Source organism: Ostrinia nubilalis, chromosome 5 (genome assembly GCF_963855985.1).
Source record: "Ostrinia nubilalis chromosome 5, ilOstNubi1.1, whole genome shotgun sequence".
Taxonomy (NCBI): domain Eukaryota; kingdom Metazoa; phylum Arthropoda; class Insecta; order Lepidoptera; family Crambidae; genus Ostrinia; species Ostrinia nubilalis.
Genome location: NC_087092.1, coordinates 5,800,261 through 5,815,123, shown reverse-complemented (window position 1 = coordinate 5,815,123; position 14,863 = coordinate 5,800,261). Strand labels below are relative to the sequence as shown.

General features: G+C 36.7%; 1 protein-coding gene across 1 annotated transcript; it reads right to left on the bottom strand.

Annotated features, from left to right (window-relative positions):
- Positions 1 to 2,126: 2,126 nt before the first annotated feature.
- LOC135072228 (uncharacterized) lies at positions 2,127 to 4,008 on the bottom strand. The gene is made up of 2 exons (XM_063966172.1): positions 3,916 to 4,008; positions 2,127 to 3,569 (listed from the first exon to the last, which is right to left on the bottom strand). The coding sequence occupies exons 1-2, from the start codon at positions 3,943 to 3,945 to the stop codon at positions 2,265 to 2,267; spliced, it is 1,335 nt and encodes a 444-aa protein (XP_063822242.1). The 5' UTR covers positions 3,946 to 4,008; the 3' UTR covers positions 2,127 to 2,264.
- Between the last annotated feature and the right edge of the window lie 10,855 nt (positions 4,009 to 14,863).

The window sequence follows — 14,863 nt, the reverse complement described above, 5'->3', positions numbered from 1 at the left end:
ACATAAACCGTGTAACCATACTCAGAGCATATGGTAATTATTTACTTAATCTCATCTCATATTGCTCATTTACTCTTATAACAAAATATGTTCATGTAAGTGTATAACTAGATTACCAGAACCTTCAGTGAGTACGTGCTTACCTACATAATAGAAAGCCTTCGAGCCTCGTGCAAAAAATAATAGCGCAGCCTCAACACCGTGTATTGATATATCCGTATCAAATATCTTTAATGAGTAACTCGTGTCTGCGTAGTGTAATTCAACACAACCCTTATCGATTACTACAGAAAGGTTCACGTTAAAGACTTCTATTGGAATTAGACAGGCTATTTTGATGTGCTTGTTGGTCACCAAGCCTTTTCAATTATCGAAAGAAGCAGACGAATTTGTTGATCGTAGAATTTTGAGATGTTTTCCTTAAATAAGTGCTTTTCTAGCCAAAATCTGTCCAATCCCTATATTTTGATTTTCGCTTGGCCTGGTGGTTCTCACGTATCGCACTACTTTACCTGCTGTCGCGGATTCATCAAAGACGACCGTATTTTAGTGTTTATTAAGGGTGTTTTCTTATCATCATCATTATTAAAATTTCATCCACATAGCCACCATTCCTGATTTTAGGCCTCCTCAATTACTTGTTGATTTCCAAATTGGCCGGCGCATCTAGCGCCTTACTGCAACCTTTACGATGTCCTCTATATACCTACGCTACGCTTACTGGTATGTGGCCTCCGTTCCAGTACCTACCTTCTTATTCAGAAGTTTCTGGAATGTGTCATGTCATGTCATAGTACAAGCGTAGCGTTCCTTTGAAAGGGAAAATATGCAATTTCCCAGGCTATTTTATTAATTCATTACGATCCAACAACCGCAGCCCTCTGCCCTCAGTGACAGTGAGTGAGAGACCTCACGGCATCGCGGCACGTGCCGCCCTGATAGTATCGGCCCTCCCACCCACAGTGCTAGGTACAGTCAACAGCGCGTCAAACTATCATTTCTGTTGCAAAATAGCACTTCTTGAATGGACATAAGATACCAGTGCTTACTTAGCTTGATGTGATGTCGTCTGTACATGGCTTTCATTCACACATACATTTAGGGCTGATAAAAATGATAGGACCAATTAGCATGAAGCATTATCGTTGAGGTTATTTAGCCGTAAAACACAAACTTACATGGTGAGAAATTTTCATATGCTTTTAATTTGAGACTGAGAGATTTATTAACTGCAAATTGCCTAGGTTCTAGTTAACTGCGATATATGGCAATGTTATGGTGCTTGGTTCTAGGTTCTACTTTAAAGTAGGTTACTCAGTTTAGCTTATTCCACTGATCCCCGTTGACTACTTCACTAATAAAGGCATTGTGAATAAAGGTAACAATATGTAAACATCACTTACCTCTAGGTGCTCTAGCTTTGCAGTTTGAGTGAGAAAAGTAAAATAATAAACACAGACGATGATTCGATCATATTAATCTATAGAAATCAGCTTCATGTAACTTCAAACTAAACATGACAAAATTATGTTCAACAATGTCGCTCAAATATTTTCCCAAATCCTCAACAAACTTTAACGCTAAATCTTGAGCAACAGATTTTCTCCCAGTCAACTCGGACAAAAAGCACACACCGAGTTTTACTTTATGGCCGTATTTGCCAGTACCACGAGATCTCACATCCCTTTCTCTCCACAGGTATTTTGTTACGGGTGTCTCGCTCGCACGGGCGTCGACCCGAGTATAGCCATTAGTACGCGCCACGAGGGTATAGTCATGCACAGCGGCTTAACGTTTTTAGGTCGATTTTTGTTATTAAAATGCAAAGATTTGATACGTACGGCCACGTTGAAAATGTCAAGCTTGGCATGGACGAGACTGTACTTGTACTTAGCATCATGCACTTTACGAGATATTGCATGTGTTTTCATTTTATAATCACTAAAGAGAAGTTTTAGATGGATGGCGTTTATATTGAACATTCTTTTGTTGATTTCTAGTAAATATTGTTCAGTATTTAATAATTTATACTTATATTTCTTTCAATTCACGAAGGCTAGTCGGCTTTACACCTATTTCAACTAATCTTGGCGCGCTACGAGTATGGTTAGCATAAAAAATAAAGAGACAATGTTTGACTTGATTTACTCGTTTAATTTTAACAAAGTAAATACATATTATATTATGTACTACTAATTTATTACAAATCAATAAAATAAGTACCTATAATATAGACGTGTTTTTGACCGTTTGACCAGAAATACTTAAGATTCACATAACTCTAACTTGCACTCACATAAGTCTTCTACTCCGTATTCGTTCTCACTATCACTGTCACTTTGAAAATCTTCGATATCACTGTCACCTGATTGGTAGGCTAAATTAGTATCAAACTCAAAATCATAATATTTCATATATTCTTTTTCAATTTTTTCCACATGTTTGCAAGCGTTATGCCAGGCAATGTTGGCATCGATGCTCTCCAAACCTTTAAGTATTGATATTTTGACTTCAGCCAGGTTTTGTCCGACATCGTTCCAATCAATCCGAGTTTTTAATATATCCCAGATGTTTTCGATCGCGTTCAGCTCGGGATGATTTGGTGGCAGCCGTAATATTTCGAAGCCTTTACTTTTTACTATTTCGTCGATGTGATATGTCACAAAACGCTTTTTATTTTCTTTGATTAAATCGTACAGCTCTAACTTGTGAGACTGTTCATCGAAATAAATGTCGTTTTCTTTCAGCCACTTTTGCATATCGTCTTTGCTGTGATTTAACGTAGGTATTTTACTGCTTCGGGCGTTGTGATAAACAGCGTTATCCATCACAATTACTGAATTTTCTGGTAAATTCGGCAGAAGCATCTCATTCAGCCACTTAACGTAAGTATCAAAATTCATGTAGAAGTTAACATCTCCAGTTGTGGTTGCTGCTTTGTATACTGAAAAAGCACCTGAAATAAAACCACTACTGGTACCAGCATGTGCTACAATAAAACTTTTGTCCTTATTTAGTACGTATGTCTCATCTGTGTACACAATAGGACGGCCTTTGGAACGGCACTGCTGAATTGTTTTCAAAAATCTCAAACGCCATAATTGTATTTCGTGCCTTTCTTGTAACGATTTACGTGTGTTACCAATTTTATTCCATTTGTAACCCATTTTTTTGAGCAAAGAATATAAAGTACTCATACATCCGTCAAAACCAATCTTTTCCTTTAATACTGACTGTAGTTTTGCCAAAGTTGGTTTCTCATTGTGTTCAATATAAAATCTTTGGATTGTAGTTCGAATGATGTCGTAGTCCATACCACGGAAATCGAATTTGCTGTCTCTTTTGCGTCGTTTTTTCATGGGAGAACTGAACTTGGAGGAAGGCGATGGCAGCTCTTTTTCTTCTTTCAAGATCCTTGATATAGTTCGTTCAGAGGCTCCTGTTGCTTCAGCAGTGCGCTTAGTTATATTCGCCAAAGGACTTAAATCACATTTGTCACTGTTGTGCGTTTTCAGAAATTGGTACTCCTCCTGAAGAAAGTGATAGACTTTGGCGATAATTCCTCGTCCCTACAAACAACAGAAAAAACGATTTAAATAAACATAAGTAGCAAGTAAGTAGTAACCATAATTAATTATTTTTTTATCATCTAAAAACCTATTTTTTTTAAACTAAGATTTGCATTATAACAATTTTTATTGACTAAGGCTGAGATGCACCACGCGCTACCTAACTTTGACCGCAACTTTAACGATAACCGGTGTTTTTTTTATGGAGTTTGACCGATTTTTGACGTTTGTCAAAGCTAAAGTAAGATGGTGCAACCCAGCCTAAGTAGGTGTTTCAATAGAAAAAAATTAAATTATTTGTGAATTTTATAATCGAATTGATAATAACAATACTCAAGTAACTTACTTCGCTATTAAAAACTTTGCGCTTTGACATGCTGCCAGTACTGCGTGGTAATTATCGCCGCAAACACTACGAACACGTGTAGCCTGAGCGACAGTTCGCTCGCAACTGATCGATTTACCAGACACTCACACTATCGTTATGTGCATGTACACGTACAACACGTAAAGCCCGCTCGCCTTCGTGTGCCTTCGTCAGAACCAGACTACGATTACGAGTACACGTTATTCAACTCATCTTGGCGCACGGCGCTATGTGTGAGTTAAGTTACTCAGTGTGTGTTTGCTCAAACGACCATCGCCGCGTTTGAACACAATGCCATATTTACAAGCACACGCACACAGCTCCGAGCACCAAGATGAGTTGCAATATGAACAGTATATGTAACTTTTTAACCGACTTTTTGATCCCAGAATTTTAGGAACTAGGTTTCGGTTTGAAAAAATATTTTTTGTTTTCGGTAGCCCATCGAGACGAAGGTTACGAAACTATAAGCAGCAGAGCTTCAATAAAAGTTGATGGAAAACGGGAAAATTTTCAGGCGTTTCACCTACCTACGAACTTACGAAGTCACGGACAGCTAGTTTTTTTAAACAATATTTAGTTAATCGGCCAAAATATAACATTTCAGTCTCTTTTAAGTAAAAATGCTCTTTGAAAACCCTTACAGAAAAAAAAATTTTTACATTAATCTGAAATTGAGTTATTATAATGAGAAAAATAGCCATAATCTTTTCCTCCCCATTGTACTACGCCACTGTGCGTCAACTTTAGGCTACAATATTATGTACTTTTATCTCTGCTTCCTCTATATCTAAACCAATGTTGGTTATACAGTTTAATACTTGTGATCCACACCTACTATTAAACAATAAGCAATGACGAGAACTCATTGATAAACACAGCTGAAATTAATTTCATGACTATTAAAATTACTGACATTTATTATGCGAGCGTAAACAAAACAAATAATTTATTAATAATATCTATCGGAATGTATACAAAAGTGTCCTCCAAATTCCAATACACTAAACAACAAGGTTAAGGTCTCCCATGGCCTGATCGTGGTACCAGGCGCGCATAGAAACGAAGGAGTGTTGTGGAAGCGACGCACGCATTCGTAGGCGCGCCTTATCCGCGATGACAGATAGGCTAATAGTGCTGTCATCCCAAGTAACATTTTACTCCATTTAAGAGTTCACATTTAGTTCCAATGTGTACTTAAAGCATTAGTACAGTTCACTCGTGATGTATAAGCTGTATTATTGCAATTAATTACACCTATACCTGTCTAAGGGACTTATAGGAGTGTAGACTAGTGTAGAGTTATACTTTTATACGATTGTTGGTGTTATAATACTCTAACAACTATCCTTTAGTCAGCCATCTGACTAAGAGCATTATAGGAGGGTAGAGATACGGCAACCGCTGTTTAACGGCCTACTTGTACGATGTTATAGAGCTAGCATTTTAATAGAACACACGTGGTCATTTATAAAGCCCAAGGCTGTTATGTTTACTTGTTTTAGACTGTTATACAGCTAGTAGCTGTAGTAGGACTTGTTTGTGATAATTAAAATAACCTTTTTTTACTATCTGTACAAAAGTGTTTCAATGGTTCGCATGTACACTGTAGGCTGTTAAAAGGACTATATGTGTTGTCCATTAACATCAATAGCAGTTTATTTGTCCACAAGTACTACTCTTATTTGCTTTAAGCTGAACACGAATGTGAATGTGATATTCTATTACACATTTCCCCAAGCCTGTTTTTAGTTGTTCATGGTGGTTCTGTACATGATGCAGAGGAAAATATTATGCTTGAACCTGAAATTTCCCTTCAAAATATACCAGATATCAGAGTGTGATGATTGCAGTTCTTGTGATAGTGAATACCATTTTGATTTGGACAATTATTTAACCTTTCGCAAAAAAAAATAAGAACATGGGCTATTGAAAATCGTATTCCTCATTCCGCTTTGAATAAATTGTCAAGCATAATAAACGAATTTAAACCGGGAACACTACCGTCTGATGCTTTAGGTATTCATACTTGACTATTAGTACCTGGGCTAGGCGATTTAACGGACATTAATAATTTTTATTGCGGATCTCTAAAATTTCAGTATTTGAAAGAATTAAAGATACCTACACAATTGACCTGAACTAGGTACATCTTAAAGCTGTACATAAGTTCACATTAGAATAAATTTATAGACATTAGCGCTGTAGTGGTACAAATGTGGAACTTCATATAGATAACAGCATTCTAACAGAACACATGTGAACCTAATATACGCTCACCGCATTAAATTGGAGTTATAACAGTTCACATAGCCGTATTTCATTTCCACCATTTTGTTCTACATAACCTAAAATATTTACCAAATAAATCTCCAAAATTAATGCAGATTTATCACAAAATTCGCAGATAGAGCGATTGAGTTTTGGTTTCATGTTATAATTAATTACCGTAATATAATTATAATGCCAATCCAATATCAAAAACTGAAAATTGTTGATTTCCTCTCAGCCAGTTTTAAATATTTTAAAATGAATATCGCGTTTTTACAGAGGCGCGTAAATATTTTAGCTGTAAATATGTATACATTTCACGATAAAGTTGCATTCCCAATGGCATTAACATTATTAAGTATTTAAAACCCGTGTTATTATTTGCATAAATGATTTTCCGCCCGAGTTGTTTCCCTCTTGGCACTCACGTACAAATACCAAACTAATATTAAAATGTGGAAATAATTTAAGACACACGTGAACTTTAGGTAGCATTGGAGTACTTTTGTCGGACTTTATAACTTTGAAAGCTGTGCATTTAGCCACTTGTTACTCTTTATTGTCCTCACGTACGTTGTATGGTTCACACTGCGTCCCATATAGTGCCGTAAGTCAGCCTTAAGTACGATGTTACTACTTAAACTGCTATTATAATGCTATTATACTGCTAATGTACAGCCATAGTGAACTTAAAGCTGTCTAATTTGTGCCCAAACTGGTTCTATAAAAGCATTATAGCAAGCTATACAGCTCGTATACAGCTGACATACACAGCTTGTGGAGTACATGTGAACGACTATTGAACTCTTAAATGGAGTAAAATGTTACTTGGGATTGCACTATAAATATACGTGTCGACACGGTAGCGAGATAATGTACTAGTGATAGGACAAGAGAATAGACACGTTCTCATGTGAAGTACACAGGAAAAGTTGTTTTATGTAGTTGGTTAGGTACGAGTGGAAAGAAGAACGGTCATCTGTGACCCAGGCCCGACAGAAACGAGACATACCTCAGTTTTTTTGTCATGTGTTAATTAGTTAAATTATATATTTTTTATATTCGAAATCTATGTATAACACCAAAATATTACCCTTTGTTTTCGTTCAGGCGTTATACAAAAACTAATACAAAATGCTGCCGCACAATTTATAAACGCAGTAAGTACCACTTACTGCATTTATGATTGTTTTGAATATTCTGAATCCTGACATCGCGATCTATAAGAATCAAAGACCCGTTTTTTTCTATCTATCTTAGAACGGAAGATACATGTTATCATAAACGCAGTAAAGAGCAGATTGTCGGTTTCTTCACATAGTATGTTAGCAGTAAGAGCACATAATAACTTAATATTACGTGAATACTCGCGCTTACTTAATTTGCTACACAGTAATAGTGCAGTATGTGCCAATTACATCATTCTTATTATGTTTCTACAATTGTTAAGTTCACCTTGCACATAGTATATGTGCAGTAATTCCACTTAAACACACACTGATATTATGTTTCCATAGGAAAAACAGATGACTTGTACTTAATATTAATGCAGTAATTACAATTATACTGCGTACATACTAAGGATTGTCAGAGTGCTGCCTAGGTGTTAACATGTTATGAACGCAGTGGCTGACTCTTACGTTATTGGAAGAAGTTGAAAACCTGTCCAAATGACAAATCTAGCCGAAGACCCAAGAGCTAGATTGACCCGACACTATACCGAAGATATCCCGGACGTGTCTGTACGAGATTAGAATGGCTCTCAAACAGCTGAAAATCAACAAGGCACCGGGCGATGATGGAATCACGGCTGAGCTTCTGAAATCAGGCGGAACGCCGGTACTAAAGGCTCTTTAGAAGCTATTCGATTCCGTCATCCTTGAGGGAAAAACGCCTACGGCATGGCACAGAAGTGTGGTGATACTCTTCTTCAAAAAAGGCAACAAAACCTTGTTGAAGAATTTATTTTATACCCATCTCACTTCTGATTCTGTTTTTGAGAGTCATCATGAATGGTTTCACGCGACATCTAGCCTCCCAAACAAATCAGTTTCCAATAAGGCTTTAGTATGATAGACCACATACTTATCTATGGCAGAAAACTGAGGAGAATAATCAGCAACTTTGTCTGGCATTTGTGGTCTATGAGAAAGACTTCTCTCTTCAAGCTACAGTCTCTCCAACGGTGCCAAATTTACTATAGATATAATCGTTGAAGGGCTTGTACGAATAGGCCACAATGTCAGTCCGTCTCCGGGATCAGGACTTCAGTTGCAGCGAGGGGTCAGACAGGGAGATGTCATATTTTTAAAACTGTTCACTACCACTCTGGAAGATGTTTTCAAGCTTCTGGACTGGAGCGGATTGGGCATAAATATCATCAGCGAGTACATCACCCATCTTTGATTCGCGGACGATATCGTAGTCATGGCTGAGAACGTGGAGGATCTAAGCTCAATCCTCGATTGCCTCAATAGAGCCTCTCAACAAATGGGTCTTTAATGGACAAGACAAAAATCATGTCAAATGCCGTGCTGTACCCACTCCTCTGAAGGTTGGAGACACTATAAGTTGTCTGATGGCCGCTGGGGCAGGAAAGTTCTTGTGTGGCGACCATGAGCTGGAAGACGCAGCTTGGGCAAGCCTCACACTAGGTGGACCGATGGTCTGGTGAAGGTCGCGTCAGGTGCCTGTATGCGAGCGGCACAGGACCGGTCTTTGTGGAAATCCTTGGGGGAGGCCGTTGTCCAGCAGTGGACGTCTTTCGGCTGAAACGAACGACCGAGTCTTTATTTTATTAGATTGGTATATTTAAGATCTAAAAGTGGGTGCCATATCTTAATTTTTGATTGAATAACAAGCGATCTCAGCAATTATTTTGTAATACTTGTTTCATTTACCCCTTGGTTATTTGGGAAAGTTCAACATGAAAGCGTTATTGGCTTATGATAAGCGCAGTATAATTGTATTATTACTGCGCATTTAAAGTTTTGATAAATTATTTTGATTCACACTCCCATTCATAAATGCAGTAAGTTGTAAAGATACGGCGCACATATTACGTTGTAAGAACTAAAATTTAAATCAATCATTTAACACATGTACCGTAAGTAACGAAAACTACTGATAAACGCAGTAAGGAACAATCATACTGCATTCATGGGTAGTAAGTATCGAACGAAAACTTAGTTAATCCATAACATGAACAGTTTTTTAATAATTTTAAATACAAAATATTAATTAAAATACAAAAACCTCATATCAAAATAAACTTTGAGTTTAGCTCTATAAGCCCATATATTTTTTTTTACAAATATTTGCGTAACTAATTGTAGACACCCCAAAATAAAATTTCAACTTTGATCGCGTTTTTCTCGAAACTGTTCACGTGTTACTTACTGCGTTTATAAATTGTGCGGCAGAATGCCTATTTATCACCAAAATTGGTAAATGTATGTACCTACCTAAATGTCTATTACAGCTGCTATGGAATGTATCTAGGTGACCTGGAGATACAGCCGGATTATACAGGGTGGAAACGAGAAGTTACAAAATCCAAAAATTCAATATTACCAGCTTCCATAATCTGTAACCTATTATTGGTACCATTTGAAAGAGCTCGTGAAGCACTTTCAGAATCAGTAACTAGTTTTTCGATATCTTGTATAGTTTAGAAATAATCGAGTGAGACCACTTATCGTTCCATATGTATAACCAACCTGTATATTCCGGCTGTATCTCCAGGTCACCTAGATACATTCCATAGCAGCTGTAATAGACATTTAGGTACATACATTTACCAATTTTGGCGATAAATAGGCATTTTGTATTAGGTTTTGTATAACGCCTGAACAAAAACAAAGGGTAATATTTTGGTGTTATACATTGATTTCGAATATAAAAAATATATAACTTAACTAATTAAGACATGACAAAAAAACTGAGGTATGTCTCGTTTCTGTCGGGTCTGGGTTTTTTTTGTATGAGGCGTGACCGTTCTTCTTTTAGCGTGGATTGTACGTTGTGCTGTCGTTTGATTTAATCAAGAAAAACTTAATTCTACCTACGTCCAGCTATACAGGGTGTTAGGTAAATGGGTATATGAGTCGACACTAGCCCATGTTAACATAGGCATATAAATGGTATGGTGAAGTCAGAAATTTGATATTATCATTTTAATTTTTTTAATTTTTATACAAAATAAATTTTATGAAATCCGATTTGTATGAAAAATAAAATAATTAAAATGAAGATATCAATTTTCTGACTTCACCATACCATTTATATGACCATGTTAACATGGGCTAGTGACGGCTCATATACCCATTTACCTGTATAACATTTTCCTAAATTCAAATCCGGATTTTTTTCTACAATATAAATATAAATAAATAAATATAAATATAAATAAATATCCTTGGACATTTTACACTACGCTTCTAGTCCCAAACTAAGCAAAGCTTGTACTATGGGTACTAGACAACGGATATAAACATACTTAAATACTTTTTTTTTGTAAATACATACATATTATTACATAGTAACACCCAGACCCGTCACAGAAATTAAAATTCATAATTTCAATTTCTGCCCGGCCGGGAATCGAACCCGGGACCTCTCGGCATAGTAGTCCGTTTCCGAACCACTACACCAAACGGCCGACATATATAGGTAGTAGGTAAATATATTAATTAGATCATGAAACTGAATTTCAGGACAGATTAAAATGTAACACCGTAAAAACTTTGTCCCTTTTTATTACAGTGAATGCAAAAGTTTAGACAAGAGTTAAAAAAATTATAAAAATCAGTAAAATAAGAATAATACCTTTAGTTTCAAAATAAAAAAACCGTCTTTTTTAATTATTATCTTAAAAATAAAAATAAAACAAGTCCAATACCACTATTCTAAGTACCGAGCTTTTCTATGAAATCCTTAGAATTTTAACTAGCGTTACGCAAAATAGAATGCCCGCAGAATAATCACACGGTGTTTCGAGTAAACTCTGCGATCAGATAGCCATGGTAATAGCCATTGTTGCCGTAAATATGCAGCGCGCTGTATAAACTTGGAACAAAGATGGCTGCACGTATTGAAAACTAATACAGATTGAGTAAGGAGAGGAATACATTTGTCACTAACCCCTACTCTTCTCGCGGGTGTCGTAAGAGGCGACTTAGGGACTAGGCACACATTAAAAGAGAACTGGCAGCAGCGGTCTCTGATAAACATTAATTTTCCAAACTGCGATCTTGAACCCGCCTAGCCTGCCAAGCGTGGAGATTATGGCAAAACCCTCCACTAAAATGCAGGAGGCTCATAGTCCAGTAGTGGACTGGAAAGGGCTGTTGATGAGAGGGAAAGGAACTATGTTCAGCAGTGGACGTCCTATGAAATGATGAAGGAGAGTATCTTTAACGTATCTTGCTGGATAAAGACTTCTACAAGGATTTCAACAACGACCAAACCTGAGCGTCACGCTAGGGGAAACTAGGGGAAACGAAAGTCTTTGGTTGAAACGGAGGAGAAGATACTTAGGCTGGGTTGCACCATCTTACTTTCACTTTGACCTACGTCAAAAATCTGTCAAACTCCATACAAAAAATCACCGGTTATCGTTAAAGCTACGGTCAAAGTTAGGTGGTGCAACTCAGCCTTAGGCTATGTTATATGTAGTATGTATTTATTGGCAATCATAATTAGTAAAATTGGTTAAAGTTAATTTTCATTTCATTATAGACGCTGCTGGTACCTATAAGAAGTTGTCGAGATTTTCATTAGATTCATGATTTTGTAGTTGGTGTAATCTGATTTTTTTTTCAGTTGAACAATTCAGAACCTACATACTGTTTAATTTTTGTTTAACCTACACTTAATTTTTTAAAAAAGGTTGGTTTTTCATTCTTAAAAATGAACAAAGAATAGAATTTGTGAAAGAAAACACTTCTCCCTTAAATTAACGAGACGAAAATTCTTTGTTTGAAAAAATAATCACTTCGTTAATGGTTTTCTTTTGATGAGAAGAAATACCTTATTAAAAATATTGGCAGTAAGATTTCGGCAGCCTTATTACGCGTACTTTGTGGAATTTATTGAACAGTATTTGTTATAAGTATTTGACTTAGTTCCTGAGGTTTATACCTATTAAATGTGAAAAAAGTTCAATTGACATGCACATTTGTACAATCCGAGCAATGTAAACAATAGTGCCGACTTTGGTAAATATTTACCATGTCGCACATGGACGGTAATGAACGAACGGTAATGATAAACACGTGTGCATTGTGCACCAGGGTTAATGATGTTGATTCGAAACAGATTTGTAAGTCATGGGGGGAACCAAAGTTTAAACTTGGGACGTCTCTTGAAGGCATTGTTATAAAGTAGGTAAGTTTTGCAAGTTTACAAAGTCACAAAGTTTCAAGTTTGTGAAGATTCGCGCGGAATCAGGTTGAATGTTCTGTTCTTCTTTCTTCCTTATTCCCTGTAAGTAAATCGGCCATTTAAATGAGGTTTTCATTCATTACATACTAAAGGACCTGTAGGTACCACAAGTTTAAAAATTTCTTTATTCAGATTCTCTTCGATAATAAAAGCGGACTGAAAATCAGATTGATTAATTTTGTAGCAAAACTTTTTGGTAGGTATAAAGTTTTTTTAAACTCTACTTTTTAATGAAAACCTTTTTAAAGTCGTAATCTTACATTAAACCTTGCACACCAATGTAAGAAAAATAAAAATTATCGTTCAATTTTTATTAGGTACTTGTTCGTTTGAAAAATGTAGAAAAATTTAGCGCCAGTGAGTTTGTGGAATACGTCAGTTTACCTACATACTTTTTAATTACACGGTTCGTTTTATTGAAAAGAAGATTACAAATAGTTAACAAAATACTCGTGAAATAGATAGAAAATGTATTCTGACTCTAGTTTCTACAGCAATCGTGAATATTACACCGACTATTAACAAAGTTCTACTGCCGTGGAGAACTCAACTCAGTCCCGATCCCGACATTTTGTAGTTCTACCGCATGGAGAGCTCAGTCCCGCCATTTTGTGTAATCAACTTGATGTGGCTTTTGGAATAAAACAAAATTGCCGAACGTCTCAATATCCGGACCTCTGCCCTTGCATGATTTACGACCTCAACGACTCCTTTATGCCAATACCGACCCGGTCTCTTCTGTCGTACGCAATTATGTTTTAGGGTTACATCTTTGGAGGTAAAAGAACTTTATAGTCGCTTACGCCCGTATTCACATACATGACTGAGGTCTCACAGTGCGCGTGGACGCACAGGGTCACACACGAACCAATCACAGAGCTCTATTCAATATTGTTTGTGAATACGGCCGTAGTTATTTAACTTCTTTGTGATTCTTTTAGTCGTTATTTACTTAATTTTATAATCCCAGGAAAAAGCAGTATGAGGGAGGACAAAAGAGGAGGTTCATAGGTGCTGTATGAAATGCTTGGAAAAATTTGGAATGGCATTATTTTTTTGGCCACAACGGGGAAGACTTGCATTTTGATGGAAAGTGATAATCAGACAGAAGTTGGAAGCAAGTTTCATCTGAAAACATCTAGAAGGAGTCATTTTACGACTCGTATTTTGAAACCCCGTTCGGTTTATACTTATTTAGAGATAATCACGGGCTTCAATTCATACTTGAGCAAAGATATTATTTGAATAACCTCTCTAAAAATAAGACTGGAAGTTTTGACATACCTACTAGGTTAAAAAATGCATGGTGCATTTATGTGCTTGTGCTAAGGTTAGGCAGCAAAAGTGCTATAAAAGTCGTGTTTTTCTTGAATAACTTAATTATAGATCATCATACAGAACCAGGGTTTATTATTGGCGTTCGTGTTCTCCTGTATTTTATTTCCATTCATTCCGACGATACGGCAGGTTTTAATCGGCTCCCGAACCATTCGTTTTGTCCGGGACCCGTCAACCGAGACGGCTTGTGTAATGTTCCGGTCTTTTCCGTCTCCCTCGCTCTCGTACAAATACCGTATTCACATCTCGCTCCGAACACCGCATGGCTCTTTTGTGTGTTCGTAGGCGATTAGGGGACTTGGCACGTTCCTGAGAAAACGGCAGATGTTATAAGTTTGGCCCGTTGTTTGCTCTGGTGGCTACGGGACTTTGATAATGTTGACAATCGCGGCCTTATCGGACTTCCAAGGGCTTATTAACTCACCTTTTCAGATGATCCAGTAGAAAAAAATCACAAAGCACCGCTATAAGCCGGCCGTATATCTATCAACAACGAATTCTTTGTTACAACATAATTCTTAGACGCAAATTGCTCTGAAACAACAGGTAATTTATTACAATGTCATTGCAGATACATGGGCATTTAGTGACAGTAAACATATTAATCAAATTATTCTAAGTGGCCAATAAATAAACGTGAATGCGACGGTAATAAATTAACGCCTCCCATTGAGAATAATGGTACACCGCCCACACGGGGATCCCCTCTCTGTACAAATTTACTGGATTCCAAGAACTGCAGACCATGAAGTGACTAATCTTCTCGTTAAGTAGGTACCTATGGAGGTAGATTTAATTTGAGACCTTACAACGGACACTGAATTGCTTCATAAAATTAATAAAAGACAGCTGACAATAATCACAAAATTCAAAC